The sequence below is a fragment of the Oryzias melastigma genome, linkage group LG18 (genome assembly GCF_002922805.2).
Source record: "Oryzias melastigma strain HK-1 linkage group LG18, ASM292280v2, whole genome shotgun sequence".
NCBI lineage: Eukaryota > Metazoa > Chordata > Actinopteri > Beloniformes > Adrianichthyidae > Oryzias > Oryzias melastigma.
The window spans coordinates 13841741-13860907 of record NC_050529.1 but is presented as its reverse complement, the minus strand read 5'-3'; the positions used below and the strand labels follow the sequence as shown (position 1 = coordinate 13860907).

General features: G+C 37.6%; 1 protein-coding gene across 1 annotated transcript; it reads left to right on the top strand.

The window, feature by feature from the left end:
• The first annotated feature begins 5269 nt into the window (after positions 1-5269).
• LOC112155650 (carboxypeptidase Z) lies at positions 5270-16691 on the top strand. Its single transcript, XM_024287436.2, has 11 exons — positions 5270-5713; positions 6045-6074; positions 7963-8337; positions 10680-10904; positions 10974-11203; positions 11349-11486; positions 11591-11749; positions 13310-13445; positions 13571-13710; positions 13778-13877; positions 16175-16691. Exons 1-11 carry the CDS (start codon positions 5452-5454, stop codon positions 16531-16533), a joined length of 2154 nt encoding a protein of 717 aa, XP_024143204.2. The 5' UTR covers positions 5270-5451; the 3' UTR covers positions 16534-16691.
• The last annotated feature ends 2476 nt before the right edge of the window (positions 16692-19167 follow it).

The window sequence follows — 19167 nt, the reverse complement described above, 5'->3', positions numbered from 1 at the left end:
ACCCTACCCTACCCTACCCTACCCTACCATACCATTTTATATTATACCATACCATACCACACGATACCATACAATTCCATATCATATTATACCATACCATTCCATGCCATGTCTTGCCATACCATACCACACTATTTTTTTCCAAAATAAAACTTCCTTCAGAATAAAAAAAAATAAGCAAATTTTAAACAAGCCAAAATATTGCATGTACATGTTTTCTGTCTGTGGCCTGGTACCAAGTGACTCACAAACCAGTACCAGTCCGTGGCATGGGGATTGTTGACAATCCAAGTTGCTTATAAAACTAGTGAAAAGCGCAGAGACCAAAATCTACCCTTGCAGAACTCCTCTACTGATTCTTTTTTTTTTCTTCTTAACTTGTCCTGTTCTCTACTGATTCTGATTTCACACCTTCAACAAACAAACACACACCCACATTGGGTTATCTCTAAAAGACTCACTGGTTAAATCATCCGCACTGATGTTACGTCTTTCTGGTAGTAACAAGTAGTCATCAAAGTCAAAGACCTTAAATAAAGATTGCAGTTTTCCTTCAAAGGCATTGATTATATCATTTTCTACAAGCATAGCAGCTGTTATTTTACGGTGGTCTTCCCTGAATCCTGATTGAGTTCACTTAGAACAAATTTGGGCGTTAGAACATGTTTTTGTTGAGTATTAACATGAACTATTTGCTTAAGTTTGTAGATTCATTCTAGGAAAGAAACCAAAAAGTCTTTGATTGAGAAGTTTTGTACTTCAATTGAAACAAGTAAGTAATTTTCTCTAAAAACCCTCCAAAATAGCAAAGTTTATACATGTATCTGCATCCGTTGATGCTACACCTTTATCCCTCTTGGAGGTAATTATACAGTAGGAGACATTAAAAAAAGGCTCTGACGGCATGTGGGTAACCTTCATTGCAGCAACAATATTGGATGGTTTAATTAAAGAGACCGGTCAAAGATCATTTCCGTGAGTTAGTTCATGTCAACTCCCCTAATAGCTTTGTCTCAATTTCGTGCTTGGAGCCAAACCAATTCTAATTATTCAAAGTATTCGGTGACGGTATGAAAGGCTCATTTAATCCCCCAAATCTCTGATTTCAAGATGCTAGAAGGCTTGTAGAGACGCCAGGGCTCAGCTCCACTAACACATCACAGTTATACCCGATCATCAGAGGCTGATAAGGAAAGAAACCGCTAATTAAAACTACTCGAATGGAAAATGTATTCATAGTAAAATATGGGTTGCAGATGCTCGGGTTTAGAAGGAGTGAGGCGACTCAATTAGCCATCAACTGAAAAAACATAGTTTTTTTTCAAAGTTCAGTACACTTATTTCAAAGGCTCAAGTCGCTCTGTTGTTGATTCATGTCAAATGTTAAGTAGTAGAAAGAAACATTTAAGTTCACTTCAAAAAAAGCTATTTCTACCACAAGGCCACTGATGAACTACGTACACACCCAGCATTTGTCCTTCATGTTTCCCAACAACCTGCTGTGAAGCTCCTTATTGGCCAAACACACCTGATCCAGGTAATCAGCAGCAGATAAGGCAGGATTTCTGGAAAACCAGCGGGAGCTCGACACACGAGGACTGACTTCAGACACTCCAGGTTTACCCCATGGTGGACAAGTATGAAGGGGCTTCTTCTTCTTCTTCTTCTTCTATTGTTTACTAGCGCATGTCCACCACCTACAGTTGAAAGAGGCTTAGTGCAAAATGCAGAAGTACTGTAAATCTGGCGACTAGAGAACAAAACAGAAATATTTTGATTCATTGTTAGGATGCTTGTAATGGTGGTTATAGATTACCATCATGTCAGGAGAATGGCCTGGGTTCATCTTTATTGGAAAAACAAGGCGTGTGGCCCATTAATCACTACTAAATCTAACTTCGACTTAGTTTAACTTGACTTTATGTTTTGTATGTAGAGCCCGAAAACGGTCGTAGAAACTTCCGTAGCTATGAGCGAACACGAGGCTTTTGAATGCAGAAGGGTGAAACCCTTGTTTACATAAATCCACTTGGATGACATTTGCCTTCTAGTGGCATTTTTCTGATGATGGAGGACATGTATAGAGAAAATTGAGATTAAAATTGGCTTTCTTAGGAGCAGAAAAAAACGTTTGAAAATAATTGTATTTGTGATGTAGAAACTATTCTGGGCTGACAGCAAGTTGGGGTGGGGTCGGTCCCGCCCACATTTATGGATTTTAGCTAAAAAATAGGGCTTGGTACCGCACATAATTTCCAGAATCAATTCGATTCACCAGAGCCTCAATTGATTCAATTCAAAATTTTTCCCGATTCTTTTTATCCACTCAATTCAATTCAATTTAGTTAGATTTTGAGTTGACATGGTTTTCACATTTAGACACATTTGTTTAGAAATTCATTACTATCTATGTATGTTTTGAATACATTGATATTAATCTGACACAGTTCACATACTATAAAATGTATTACTGAAATAAGGAGATTATTAGTAGCATGGATTAGTACATGGATCCTCAAAAGGAGAAGTTCTTCCAAAAATGTTTAATAACGTTCTGCTTCTCCTGGAGGGCGCTTCAGTTTGGCCACTAGGTGGCGAGCGCACTATTGCAGTACACTTTTATCAAGAAGAATAAGCAAAGTATGAGCAAAAAAACAAACAAACAAAAAAAAAACGGTGCTTTAGGCTATAAATGTTTACTTTAGAAAATATTTCCTTTAAAGGAGTTTGAAAAATTCATGCCTGTGAGTTTATAAAGATGTTCATTTAGTCAGCAATGTATGTTTCAATCAGCTGAGCGTTAGCATTAGCGGGCCTATGGGAAATTCCATTAAACGTTAGCATCAAGCTAGCGGACTTTAGCTTTATGTGCTAAATCTTTTTTTTATTGATTTTTTGATCTATTAAGCTTAAATCGATTAAAATTTATGAATCGATTTATAATATAATATAATTATAAATAAAAGACTACTGGAACCGCTTTTCTAATAGATCAAAAAATGAAACTGGAACTTTAAATTATGTTTTTGTAACATCAAACCGGAGAAACTTTGCAAACCACACAATCTATGCAACATTATTAAAACATTTTAAAGAAAGTGAAGACATCTCTGTTTGCTGGAGAAAGAACCAGTATTCTGAGTGTGATCTTTGTGTTTACAACAACACAACTAGACAAGAGTCAGAAAACACCTCTCCATCTATATATCAACTAAAACTTGTACCAAAAGAAAAGTTGCTGTGTACTAAGTGGAAAAATGTCTTACTTCCTGATACCAGTTTTAACTATGAGCACTCACAAGTGTAATGGATTTAAGGAGACGTGTTTTTCAAGAAAATGTAAAACCACATCCTGATCTAACCCGCTTACTTTGGAGAACATTTGGTGATTCATTTACAGAAACTCGTCATCGGATTTGAAACATTAAAGCAAACATATTCCTTTCATTGCATCCGTGCACGCTCCAAACTTTCCCCCAGCAGCCTCCTCTTCCGACCAACACCCTTTTTCTCTCAGCACCGTTTCCCACAGAGACATGTGATCACAAACACTCTTTGCAAGTACATGCACGCTCTCCGCCGAGGATCGGCTCTCCCATAAAGCTTCATTTCCATTCAGCGTCTGCACCGTGCAGCCATTTGCATAATGTTAAGGATCCAATCAATATTCCTAATTTAGCTGAAGTATACATGACTTTTTCCCTGCATTAACTCTGCAGCGACCTCTGCCTGGGCGCCCCCCCGATGAATAATTAGGCCTCCCGTTATGCTAATTCAGATCTTCTCGGCTTGACGCGAAGACCTTTTAATTAGTTGAAGAAGTTGAGCACGCTTACTTAAAAAAGCACATGGGGTGAGATGTGCGATCATCTCTGGGGTTTTCCGGCGGATCTGTAGCGTCTAAGCTAGCGTATCTAAAGTGTGTGCAGATCAGGTTTGCAGGGAGTTGCAGGAAACTTTCCGTTTTCATTTTTGGCCCAATATTTACGTGTCGGTAATCTTAAAAATAAAATGTAGTTGCACTACAGTTTCCATCCAGAGACTGTGAGTTTGTTCTTTCCTCTTTAGCAGTGAACCAGCTGCTCAGGAGGTACAACACCAATCAGAAAAGCTGTTGTGTCCTTAAGGAAGAAGTTGAACATCTCAATGATGTAGTTTGTGGCTAAAAGATGAACAACTGTGGGGTGAATTTATAGTGTGATCAATTGATCAAAAACCACTGAGGGGTTAAAAAATGCCCCCACATTCTTCTTCTCAATTATTTCAACTCTTCAAACTATGATTTTACTTTACAGAAGTAAGAAAGGTCATTCAAATGATTGTTGTAATGAAAATTCTTTAATTTGTTTTTGATATTTTTGTAATACGAGGATCGACAGACAGACAGATGTACCAAAATAAAATAAAGACAAATCTAGTCAAGTAAAACCGAATCAAGTCAGATCAAGTCAAGTCAAATCAAACCAAGGCAAGTCAAGTCAAGTCAAGTAAAGTTAAATTAAATCAAAACAACTCAAATCAAAGAAAACAAGTCAAATCAAACCAAATCCATTCAAGTAAATTTTAAATCAAGTCCAGTCAATTTAAATCAGGTCAAACTGAATCAAATCAAGTCAAATCAAATCAAGTCAAGTCAAATTAAATCAAATAAAGTCAAATCAAACCCATTCAAGTTGAATTAAATCAAACCATGTAAAATCAAACCAAGTCAAATCAAACCAAGTCAAGTAAAGTCAAATCAAATCAAATACAATCAAAGAAAACAAGTCAAATCAAACCAAGTCAAATCATATCAAGTCAAGTCAAATCAAACCAAATCCATTCAAGTAAATTTAAATCAAGTCCAATCAATTTAAATCAAGTAAAACTGAAACAAATCATGTCAAGTCAAATCAAATCAAATTAAATCAAACCAAATCAATTCAAGTAAATTTAAATAAAGTCTAGTCAATTTAAATCAAGCCAAATCAAATAAAATAAAATAAAAATCAAATCAAATCAAATCAAATTGATTTAAATCAATTCATATAAAATCAAGTAAAATCAAATCAATTTAAATCAAATCAATTTAAATCAAATCAAACCAAATAAAAATAAAAATCAAATCAAATCAAATTCATTTAAATCAAGTCATATCAAATCAAATTCAATCAAATCAATTCAAATCAAGTCATTTTAAATCAGCCCCATTACGATAAACCCGCCTCTATCTGAGCCTGAAGACTTTTGAAAGGATGAATGAGCTTCGTCGTTTCTGTAGCTCAAATATGAAGTCGACTTTTATTAGGTCTTAAATAAATAGAAATGTCAATTGTTAAATAACATTTAAACATATTTTGAGAAGTAAAAAGATGCAGAAAGGCAGTAAAATGTCAAGAAAAGTTACAAATATAGAAAACTCTTCAGATAAACAAGTAAACAAGTTTCACAAACGCACACAAAGTGAAGCTAATGAGGGAAACTGCCTTCGTGGTTCGTGTCCTCTTTTCCCCCTACAAACACTTCCTCTGTAACTCGAGAGTCGGCCGTAATCCTCCTATTAAAAAGCCTTTCAGGGAAATTCTCCGGGAATGTTTTGGCGTCTGGAGGAAGCGCGCGCGGCCCAGAGGAGCCAATGCTGACAGCCTGACAGGAACAATGCCGCTGCTGCTTCTGCTGCAGATTTTCCTCCACTTCCCTTCATCCTCGACACTTTGTGACCCACGAGTCAGAGGTAAAAACTTCTTCATCTCTCTGGATCTGATGCTGCGCGCGCGTCTGGAGCGCAACTGTTTTACGCACGAGCTCACTTCTGATCCCACATATATTTCTGTCTAATATCTGCCTAATCGTATTTGGAGATGATTTTAGACGAATATGTGGTTTGAAATGGGTAAATATGTCTGATTCCTGCCGTTAATTATTGACGGAACTTTTATGTCTCAATATTTAGACCACAAAGTTGACCAAACTGGATTTTCCAGCCACATTTACGCATTTACAGAAGCAGCTCTGCCATCTAGTGTCTGCCTCTGTGACAGTTTCCTCGTGGATGTGTCTTTCAGGGCTGTGTCAGCCAACAGTGGAAGAAACGCGTAAGTATCTGCTGGTTTGATGGGAGATTTGGGTCATGCAGGGGTTGTCATTGACACAACACACAAAAAAAGAAAGAAAGAAACGGAAGGGGAAGGAATTGCTCCAAAGAAATTAATAATTTATGGCCTCGGGTATTTTCAAGGCAATTTTGTGTGCACAAATTAGTATTTTATTTACACAAATAATGATTTTTCTGGATACAGTCATTTTGTGCACATAAGCTCATATTTTGTCATCACTAATTAGCATTTTGTAGGCAGAATGTACAATGTTGTTTGAAGAAATTAGTGTTTTGTGGGCAAAATGTCATAGTTTGTGCATACAAATGAGCCTTTTATGTGCTTAAATCTGTATTTTAAAGACAAATGAGCATTGTGTGTGCACAAACCTTAACCTTGATATTGTGTACACAAATTAGCATAGGCAAAAGTTAGCATTTTGTGCAAACAAATTAGTACGTTGTGCACACAAATAAGCAGTAGGTGGTCAAAACATTCATATTTAGTACACATAAATCAATATTTTCACACAAATTAGCACACAAATGACCCTTTATGGGGACAAATGAGCATTTTTAAAAACTAATTAGCATTTTGTGTGTATAAATACGTTTTTTTTTTTTTTTTTTAATGCAAATTATAATTTAGTGCACACAAATGAGTGATTTGTGGCCACAAATGAGTGTAGATGATATGTATTATGTTCACATAAATTGGCATTTTCAGAAATTAGCACACAAATGAGAATTGAATGGACACACATTTGCATTTTAAAACAAATTTATATTTTGTGCCCATTTCTTGCCCATAAATGAGGATTTTGTGAACAAAAGATATTTTTTATGCACATAAATTAAGATTTTGTGCGCTCAAATTAGCCTTTTTTTAGACAACTTAGCCAAATTAGCCTTTTTTTAGACAACTTAGCATTTTGTGCGTAGAAATACATTTTTTTGTGTGTACAAATTAAGATTTTGTGGGCAGAAATTAACCTTTTTTTAGACAAAATTTAGCAAATTAGTGTATTGTTCACTTAAATGGGCATTCTGTGAACATAAGTTAGGTTTTTGAGCTCTCAAATTATGATTTTATGGTCACAAGTTATAGCATTTTAGGACAAATTAGCATCTTGTTGCAACAAATTTGAATATGGAGGCAGAAGTTAGCAATTGTGTGTACAAACAATCATATGTGTACAAACTTGGATTTTGTGAACACAAATGATTATCTTATTCAAAAATGAGCTATTTATTAGAATTTGTGGGAATGCATTATCATTTTGTGCGCACAAATTTGTATTTTCTTGACACAAATTGGCATTTTGTAATAACAAATTGGTGATATGAACTGATTATACAAAAGTACTAATTTATGCACATAAATTGCTAATTTGTGCCAAGAAATTGTAATAAATTGCTGTTTTGTGGACACAAAATAACCACTTGTGAGCACAAAATACTACAATATGACTTCTAAATGCTCATTTGTGAACAAAAATACTAATTTGTGGCAACTAATAAATAATGTGAGAGGACAATTGATTTACATGTTTTAATGTAATGTCCAGGGCTTTGTATCATCCATCCCTATAGCACTCTGTAAAGAAGATCTAATCAGATGTTTTTCTTCAGACAAAGCTGGGATCAACTCATTAATCAAACCCTTAATGGAATGTGGCGTACAGGCAAAAAAAAAAACCTTTGAGTATTTTTAGATGATCGATGGCATCATCAAATATTCAAATTCTAATTTCCAGAGATAATAGAAATATTTTGGACCAGACAATACAAATGAAGTTCATGATTAAACTGATCCCATGAGAGAAAAGGCCAGACACTGTCCTCATCTTTCCGATCATCCTTAAAAAATGATGATTTTTCCACCTCAGCTAAATGCACAGACATCCTCCTGTCCTACTGCTCCGACATGGCCTACAGCCAGACCACCTTCCCCAACATCATCGGCCACAGCACCCGGGAGGACGCAGAGGCCAGCGTCGAGTACCTCCTGATCAGCGTGGTGGAGTCTCTGATCGGGGGAGACTGTCACCTCCAGGTGCGGATGTTGGGCTGCTCCGTTTTGGCGCCGCGCTGCGAGCGGGAGAAGGCGCAGAGGCCCTGTCGCAGCGCCTGCGAAGCTGTGCAGAAAAAATGCAGCCGTGCGTTCGATGGGATAGACATGGCGTGGCCTTACTTCCTCGACTGTGATCGCTTCTTTGTCGGGCACCCAGAGGGATGTTTTGACCCGCTGGATGACATGAGAGGTGAGACGTGTGTACTTCATTCCTTTTTTTTAATCAGATCCCACAAATATTTCATTTTTTTTCTTATACTGTGCATATATCTATTAATCTTTTACACAAAAAAACTAAAGAGAAGTTTCAAGCCTCCAACCTCCAATCAGGAAGTATCAAATGGTGTAGTTTCTCCAAAGATCACTAGGGGCAGGCTACATTACGGTTATTCCATTGTTAAAAAGTCCAACTTCTCTTCCAACTTTCATTGAATGTTTTACTTTGTATGTAAGCTTAGGTTTTGAATAAACTGGACACAAATTTGAACAGTCTTCGTTGTGTTTTTAATGGTGTTGAGCAACGCCGCCCCTCTTCCCCTCCCCATTGCTGGGAGCAGGAAGCTTGTGGAAGACTTTCTACATAAAAAAAAGCTCTTATTTTGTCTGCTCCTGGTTCACAGTGATTTGAATAAAGAAATGCAATTTTAAGCTTAATTTTCTTCAAATTTGTCCTCCATCATCATGTAAGAACATGGCAAATTTCCTGCTTCTTCAGAGCATTGTAAGCATGTCCGTCCCACTTCCAGTCTAATTTTTAAAATTCTGAATCCAGTAAATAGGATCAGATATTTTGTCTATGACTGTCTATCCAAGACACAGAAACAGATTGTATCCCTGAAATATGTCTGCGGAGCAAATGTCTTTGGTTTTATTAAAGCAGCTAAACAGGAACACCTTCTGTCCCCACATAAACCCGCTTTAAGACTGGGGTCTGACATGTTTTTCCACTCTAAACCAACCTTATAAAAAGCCAGTTGTTGGTCTAGAAATCTCTAAATTGCTAAAAGGTGCCATCAGCTGCGAAAACTGCTTATTGATGACAGGAATTCAGCTGCGGCTCCAACATGTGTAACCCAGATGATGCGAAATGGAGGCGTGTCAGTGCAGGCTAGAGGAAATCATCTGAATTTATGACAATAAAATCTCAAATAAAGACTTCAGTTTCAGATCAGAGTGAAACAAAACATCTTTTGACACATTTTCAAACTAAAGCTTTAAATCTGTTTGTGCGTGTAAAACCTCTAACAGTCTAGTTTTATAGCCTGTTGAAGATTTTCATGTGAAGTAGAAATACTTTGTAGGGATTTCTGCACCAGTTTTTGTTGGCTTGCATTTGTTATTTAGGGAAGATAACAGATCTAAATGTATTCTAAACCATTGAATTGAAAACGTGGACTAACAGCGCAAACAGAAATCCAGAAAGACTATATATATATATATATATATATATATATATATATGCACTATGTATATATACACTGTGTATGTATAGACATATATACACTATGTATATTTATATATCTACACCTCACCCTCCGCGGGTGGTTTGTCCTCCAATTTTGCTGCAATTTTGTCCTCCCCCACCTCAGGAACTTATCCTCCTTAACACCAGTGCACCACAAAAACAGGAAACCTCAGTGAAAAAGTTCACTGCTCTCAATGAGTTTCCAGCTAAACAAGAGTCTTCTTTGGATTCTACTCTAGGATTCACAGGAAAGTTGCCATGACGATTATGAATAACCAGAAGTATTTTAAGCTTTCTGCAGTCAAGAACCATAAACAGGAAGTCCTCTGTCTGCTTGGGTGTCTAGAGAATAAGAAATGGATGGATTAGGACGGCAGAGAAGAGAAAAGAATGAAGAGAATCTGGAGTGGTAGGAAGCTAGAAATGACCGGATAGGTAAAGACAGTAAAGAGTCTTAAAGACCCACTCAATTGAAAATATAGTTTTTGGTGTTTTTAACATGTTCTTGTGGCATTTTTCTGATGATGTATGACATATATAAAGAAAATTAAACTTAAGAATGCATGTCTGAGTATTTCTTTATTCAAATCGTGAATCAGAAGCAGATGGAACAATGCTCCACTCTGCTCCCCAATGGTGAAGGAAAGTGGGGGCGCGGTTGCTTCACGCTGTTGTTGCTGATGTTGATGCTGAGAAGAATTTAAAGAAGACAGAACATTTTGCTTTCTTGGGAGGCATGTTTTCTAAAATTGTAAATGACAACTTTCCAATGTGTGCTCAAAAGCTAAGTTGCAAGAACCAGTAGTGGAGAATAGTCGACTTGTTATATACCCCCGGGCTACCGGGCGGCTGGTGGCACTGGATATGGACGGCAATCATCCGCAGGCTCATTGTCTAATCAGAAGTGCTGACGACTGGCAATCCTGCTGCCACCGCCCTATGGCCGCCCAGCTGTCACCAAATTTCACAAAGCTTGCCTGACTGACACCATCTACATTCATGAGAACTGGACGTTGTTGTTTTCTGGTTGGTTCTTCTACTTTGCCTATTGCTTTCATTTGCATCAGAGCAACAGGATCAGGGCGATGACGCCTTCCAGGTTCCTCCCTCAGAAGACCCCGCCGCCTTGATGCAGTTCACCTATCACTCTTACAATGAGATGATCGACCACCTGAAGAGGATTGAAGACCGCTGCCCCGGCGTTGCCAGGACCTACAGCATCGGCCGCAGCACGGAGGGCAGGGAGCTGCTGGTGGTGGAGTTTTCCGACAATCCCGGAGAGCACGAGCTGCGTGAGTACCACTCCTTTGAAGTCTGCTACCACGGCTTGATGATTCAGTGTTCCGCGTGATCTCGATCAGTTGAGCCGGAGACCAAGTACGTCGGCAACGTTCATGGAAATGAAGTCCTGAGCCGCCAGCTGCTCATCTACCTGGCTCAGTTCCTGTGCTCGGAGTATTTGAACGGGAATGAGCGCATCCAGAGCCTCATCAACACCACCCGCATCCACATCCTGCCCTCCATGAACCCCGATGGGTACGAGGTGGCCACATCCGGAGGCAACGAAAACCACCACAGGGACAACACAGAGGTGACTCCTCCGTGTTATCAGAAAGCTAAACCCAGATTAAAGTAATCAGGATTTATATTAAACAAGTGTATTTGTGGAAGTTGGAGTTTTATTGGAAACTTTTGGAAAATCGAAACAACACTTTTTTTGGTGTCTAAATCTTCAGCTTGGCAGAAACAACGCCCAGAACATCGACCTGAACAGAAACTTCCCTGATTTGACCTCCATCGTTTACAGAAGGCGCGGACAAAAAGGCCACCGTACCGACCACATCCCAATCCCAGACTTTTACTGGTTTGGTAAGGTACAGAACAACATTTATTCATGCATGTACGATCGCTTCAGGCTTAATTCCGTTCATGCAAATGATTCAACCGACTCCTCTTTGCCTGTATCTTGTGTTTTCAGGTGGCACCAGAGACATATGCCGTTATGAAGTGGATCCGCTCTGTGCCGTTTGTGCTTTCGGCTAACGTCCGCAGTGGAGACCTGCTGGTTTCGTACCCCTATGATCTGTCCAAACACCCTCAGGGGTATAACAGCTTCTCCCCAACCCCAGATGAGAAGGTATGAGCAAACGCCTCCAAGTACAAACACAAAACCCAATTCAAAATTATGTAACTTAATTGAAACTTTAGCTAAATGCCCACAAAGTTATGATTGTTTAAAGTCTATGATAGAAGAACTTAACATATTGACTTAAACAAACCGTCAGATTTGAACACTGATAACAAACTTTATTAAGCAAAAACATGTATTTTGTTTTACTTCATTTGATTTAATTTGATTTCATTCACTGGTTAACTATTAAAAACATGAAACAATGGAGCAATAAATTAAATCAAAAGATTATAGAAGACGATGCCATCTTCTTGACTGTGTAATTACTCATAATCAAAAATAGATGTTGTGCGGTTCAGTTACAAAAAGTCGTGAGATTTATTACATGTAATGAATAATCCCTCTAACACCCATTGCAATAAAGAATTGACAGATATTTTTGTTTTTTGGAATTAAGATGTATTATAAAATCACATAAAATATATAATTATTTTACTCAATAGATAATATCAATTATGATCCATTGGATTGCTTTATGTTTTTTTGTTTTCCCAACAAAAATGTTAGTTTAAGATGCAAAAATATTGACAAATGTTCAGAAAATAACCACCTTATTTCCCCTCTATCTCTAATTTGATCTACACATTTATAACACGGTGTAACTGTATTATAAAGTCTTCACTATCAACAGATTTAGCATATTTTTAAAACAGCAAGTAATCATTTAAAATATGAATAAACAATAGATGAGTTATTCTCATCATGAAGTTCAGAAAATTAGTAAAAACATTTTCCCGCCAAAAGTGTTTTTGAGTTTTCATGGAGGCAGCCATTTTGAAATGAGCAGGAAAAGCCCTTCTACTGCCTCTAGTGGACCGATGATGAACTACAGGGCAGAAAACGTGGACCAAGTTATAAACAACAACATTTTTCGGGAATGTTTTGATCATGCTAATAAGATACAAGGTCTCAGAAACTTGAAAAGGAGTAGAAGCAAGCAAACTTATGAGTATTGGTTAAAAACAATATTTATTCTGCAACGTCCAAGTTCACACATCTTTATATAGAAATTTGTTTGACCCAATGACTTTTAGGTCCTCTCATCTCCATATTGGATTATTTATATTATAAGGCTACTTTACATCACATTATATGTTACATTATACATTTTCTTAAATTTTTGGATATTTGAACATCGTTGCTTAACTCATTGTTTAACCAGAATTTCTTGCTGCACAAGAAAAAGGGTAATTATTCTAAAGAACATACATTTTATGATGAAAAATAAATTAGTTTAATGGATTAAGTGATTTAGAAATGCATTTTTTTATGTGGAATTTTACGCTGATATTCTTACATTGCATTTTTTGTCTTAATGTTAAAAAACAATAAAAGTCTGAGTGTTAATCCTGGTTGTTTCTATTTTTGGTGGATTTCTTAACTTGTTATCATCACCACAAAAATGTTGTGTAACATCCTACATATTTTTCTTAAAATATGCTAATATTTAATATATTTAAAATAAAGGTAACTTTTTAAAATATGGTTTTACGTTTATTCTTTCAGGTTTTTAAATTCCTTGCAGGGACATATAGAAACGCCCACAAAACGATGTCTAGCAGAAATGCAGCTTGTGGTCGGCGAGGAGCAAACAGCCAGACAGGGATCATAAACGGAGCGCAGAGGTCCAGTTTTGCAAGAGGTGAGAGCATGAGTCAGCAGAAAACACCGCTGCAGACTGCCCTGCAGCCAGTAGAGGCCTCTGTTGGATCAGCTGTGAGAACAATCCAAAAAGTCTCTTACTGGTGTTGTCATTCATGCTCTCAGGCATGCAGGACTTTAACTACCTTCACACCAACTGCTTTGAGGTGACAGTGGCGCTGGGCTGTGACAACTTTCCTGATGAGGAGGAACTCTTCCTCAGCTGGCATGACAATCAGGAAGCTTTGATGGCATTCTTGGAGGCAGTAAGGAACATGTTTGGTTTTGTGTTGACCTAACGTTGGAGTAAATTACACAACTTACTCCCCTCAGGTCCACCGGGGCGTCAAAGGAATAGTAAAAGACGAGAATGGAAATGGAATAAAAGGAGCTCAGATTTCAGTCAGAGGAATACGGCACGGCGTTACCTCAGGTAGTATCATTATTTGCACATTGAAAGGTGTTTGCTATGTGTTTTTCAAAATAGAAGTATTTATTTTAATTCTTTAACTTTTTTTGTTTGAAGGGATAAAAATTTTTTTTCTAATTTTATTCCATATTTTGGTAATTTTTTACTCAGTGGTAGGGGACATTAAATATATTTTTTAATCTTTTATGAATATCATTGCAGACACTTTGCCCAAATGTTTATTACACAATTAATGCTACATTATTAAATGTATTTTGTAATTATTTTATTCGATCCCTTAAAGCAAAATTTGAATTTCCAATATGTTTTCTTCCATGTCAGACTATATACAATAGAGTATATGTGCAGTGAGAGATGGTCACATGTACCAGATTAATCTTAAAAACATTTACCATTACCAGAATGTTCGCTGTGTTCATCCAAACGGGTCCAGGTAAGAATATGAAAGATCATAAAAGACTTTGTGTTTATTTGATTTCTATTCAAGACACTTTGATAAGAATCCCTGTACCACAATTTTGCCACAATTCTGACCATTCGCTCTCATTTTGGAACAAGCTCCACCCCTCAAACTGTCTCCACCAATCATTCTTGGAGGCTTAATCAGTTACATCCTCAATTTAACCAATCAGACGTGGTCAACAACTTCACTTCCTGGTGCCGACGTGGCTCAGAAAGTCTCTCAATAACAACAAAAATAGCACAAACTTGTTAATTTTATTGTTTAACTGATTGTATTGTTATTGTTTCTTTATTGTATTCTATTGTCTAGTCATTGTATTTATATTTGATTTGATGTTTGGCCCTTTTGCCTCTTCTTTTATAAATGCTATATAAATAATAAATTGATTGGTTGATAATTAACAGCTAAAGATGGTGCTTAGTGGTGTAGTCTCATACAGGATCCAATGTTTAACATAGCACTACATCTCCCATGATTCAATGGGTTCTCTGTTCCAGTTTCTAATTGAAAGTGTTACCAAAGTGTTTTTGAAGGACAAATTCAATTTAAGACTTTAAGTTGTTTTGAAAAAAATTACAAAATAAAATAAACAGGGACTAACAGAAACATTTTTTGAAATGTTTGTTTTTTACAGAAATTAAATAAAATATTAATGTAAAATGAAATGAAAATTAATAAAACCTCACCGTCTTAATCTCTAGTTACAATTTTAACTTAAAAAACTTTAACACCATGTTGGTGCTTTTTGTGTAAAATTTATGAAAAAATATATATATTTTTTAATTTAGTTCGGTTAATAATCACTATATTTAATGAATCAACTGTGACTTAAGTGTACTCATGTTTTTTTTTCATTTGTCATTTCTGTAATGAGTTTGATAAATTTGTGATTTATTTTGTCTTGTATTATTCACAATTTATGCTCGAATTAAACCTGATCAATCAATCAATCAATCAAAAATGAAGAAAATGTTTCAAAAATAAATTAGAGATCATCATCATGGTTGTTCATTGTTGTTTTTGGAAGGCTACATAAAATATAATTTTAATAAACAGCAGGGAAAAACAAATTCTTGAAGGTTTGTACATCCCCCTACAGCAGGGGTGTCAAACTCAATCGCACAGGGCGCCAAAATCCAAACCACACTTTATAGTCGTGGGCCGAACAGGATAAACATTTATTGAACACCGTAAAACTAAATTTTTAAAACTTAAAAAAAAATAACATTTTAACATTACTATAAATAATAAAAGGCAGGAATATAATTCCAGAATAAATCAATTTAAACCTTAAATGACTTTCAATATTATACTCTCCACAAAAATATATTTTGTCAAAATTATACAAGTTACAAGTGAGCGCAAGATAACGTCGAGCCATTAATAACAATAAAATGAAATGATCTGGAGGGCCGGATCCGGCCCCTGGGCCTTGATTTTGACACATGTGCCCTACAGCTTTTAGTTACAACTGTTACTGAAACAAATGCAACTTTTAAGAAAACCAGCAGCAACTTCAAGATGTTTGTGCCACAACTACTGTATTACCAAGTTAAAGGTGTATGAAAGTTGTTCTCTGCATTTGACCCATCGCCCGGGGGGAGGGGTGAGATGCAGACACAGCTGCACAGGTTCAACCCCCTCCCCCACTCCAAGCCCTCAATGTTTGTCAAGCAGGATTGGTATGACTCGGAACCATCAGGACTCAGGGCGGACACTCTACCACAAGGCCTCCGAGATTCAAGGCGTTCTCCACTGTTATACTTTGAGTATATAAAGCAAATAAGGGTTTGAATATTTGGGAGTGAGTCCAAACGCTGTTTCCTTTCACACTCAGGTGAAAACGGGGAGTACTGGCGCCTCCTCACGCCCGGCATCCACATCATCTCCGCCACCGCCCCCAGCTACACCACAGCCTTCAAGAAAGTCCACCTCCCCCCCAAAATGCGTCAAGCGGGCCGCGTCGACTTCGTCTTGCACGAAGCTGTGCCAGAGCCTGATGCTCGGGAAGGAAACGACGCCCTCTCAACGAGAGAGGCCTACGAACGCTTTGACCCACACGACCAATACGAGCGCTACACCCACATATCTGCAATCAGCCAACGCGGAGAAGAACGGGCAATAAAACCCTGGTGGTGGAGCTACTTTGCCTTGCCAGACGCCCCTGCGCCCACCTGGCTCCTGAAAAAGTATTAAAGCTCACACAAGAAGCAAAATATCCACTTATTTTGAACTTGCATGCGTTTATTGTCACAGCTAAAATGCTGATGTCAGCACTTTGAATTCTAAATATTCCCACCTTTATGCAACTTCAGATAATAATTATGCTTTAATAAAGGTGTTTTAAACTCAAATATTTGTCAAAAAAGTGAAGAAATATTGGGAGTAATTACACCGCAAATCCACAAGGGGGCAGTCTGATTTAAAAAACATGCTCAAGTTTCTGCAAACAAATGGTGGTTGGCATAAACATCCAGTCCAGTTAGCCGCTTTGTTTTGAATTCTTTTCCCTTTTTGTGAGTAAGAACAGCCTGTGATCTGAATAGAGAGAACACTGAGATCATGATGATTCATTACAGTGAAAAAGAAGGAAAGTGGGTTATGATGGATTTACTGAATTCACCTCACTTTGCATTATAACCCTCATAAAGGGGAGTTTTCCCTTATATTATAAAGAAGATAACGATACCATTCTTGACCTCATTGTTACGCGGAGGTAATTAATTCCATATATTTTATGCAAAAATTACATCCTCTATGTAGGAGATTATCCCCCCAAAATATCAGATTTAAGGAATTTTGTATAAACTATGTCTCATTTCTTACGTTTCCGAAAGGAGATACTTAAGGAAACACTGAGGCTCCTCTTTCTTTTTTATTTTAAAAATTTGTCCGGGTCTCGTCATGCCTGCCGCTTTGATGTTTCCGGGTCATTTCACTCTGATAGAACCCCTTCCTTAGCAGAACAGACGGTGAGACCGGACCTCCATGGCCTCTGCCATAAGTACCATTAATGCTTGTGTTTTAAAGACATGAAAAGGTGGAACTTCCCACAGGAACTTTAGGAAAAAGAGATGTTCTGACTTTGGATTTGATAATACAGTCAAACTAACTTATTTTTTTAAGTTTATGGTTTTATATTAACAAAAAGACAAAAAAATAAGGGCATGAATCTATAATAAGGACACATGACAAACAGAAGTTGTTTTTTTTTAGATGACTGTTTTTACCTGTGTGTTCATTTGTGTTTTATTTCATTTTTTTTTTTTTTTTTTAGAAAATGTGGATAAAACAACACATTCCTCACTTTCAACTCGTCACGTAAAGACGTTTGGTTAAGGACCCTTCCGCGCCAAAAAATGACTTCTTGGGTCTCCCCAACTTGTCGTTTTTGACATGCTGGCTGTTCATATTAAATCACGAGTCTCAATCTCCGGGACAGAAACTGGAACCGGGAAGCAGAGCACAACAATACCCGAACCCTAATCCGGTACTGGTTCGCGTCCAGTAGCGCGTCTGGTACCATGTCTGGTGCAATGTCTGATATCCCGGCCGGTACCGGTACCCTAACCCAGCACCGGATGTGTCCTGAAGACTAGTCTGCGTGCAGTACTGCATAGGTACTACGTCCGGTGCCGGGTTAGGGTACCTGTACTGGGTTAGGGTACTTGTACCGGCCACATCATGGGGACCAGTCTGTATGTGGTACCTCGTCTGGTACCACATCAGGTATTGCATCCGATGCCAGGTTAGGGTAAACTGGGTTAAGGTACCGGCTGCGTCCTGAGGACAGCTCTGTGTGCGGTACCACATCTTGTACCACTTCCAGTAGTGCGCCCTGAGGGTTGCAGACCCTTTTATAAACAACCAGCAGTTGGGGACACCAAAATGTCAAAAAGTGACGTGGAGGGGTCTTTAACCAAACGTCAATATGTGACGAGTTGGGAATGAGGATGTGTTGGATAAAAATGTTGCTTTATAAAAAATAACATTTTTACAACATTTATATGTTCAAACTGCAATCAAGTGACCACTTCCTATAAAAAGTTGATGTAAATGCGAGTTTCAGGCTTTCATGTTCAAAACTTCACATATAGCTACGTTAGTTTTTACAACCATTTTCAGGCTCTACATACAAAACGCTCGGCCATTGAACGCTAAACCAGGTTGAACTTTGACCTATAGGGACAGATTTGGTAGTCATTTGTGGATGCCGTCCCTTTAAAGGCCTACTCCAATGAAAACTGTGTTTTGTTTTTTTTTCACATGTTTTGGTAGCATTTTTCTCATAGTAGAGGACTTATAGAAAATAATTTACTATTAACATAGTGGTTCTTAGTATTTCTTCATTCACATCACAGTGAATCAGAAAACTGGATGCTAGAAAATGCTCAGACAGTTGCTGAAAGTCTCCTCTCCCCTGCGTGCACCCTGGCCCGCTCACGCTTAGCTATGCGAGGAAAACTGCGTAATTAGCAGCGACTGACTTTTGAAAGTTTCGCATACGCAGACACACTGGATTTATATCTTATATTTGGAAAGTTCCAGTTTTCTGACGTCGTTTTATTTTTCTTTATTTATCCATCCTGCCTTAAAAGTCGCACACGACTAAAGTTAGCATCCGGTTGTTTGCGTCAATTTTGATGCTAAAGGGAAAATCTTCATCACAAAGTCTGAGTTTAAACCAGCTACAAACATTTTACAGGGAATGAAGATTCAATCAAAGAAAGTTGCTGATTTGTGGAACCTTGTAAAAGGGACATTTGAGAATTTTCCCCACAGGTCCAACCAGTGCACTGATTGGGTGACGGTAACGGGATGCTGATTGGT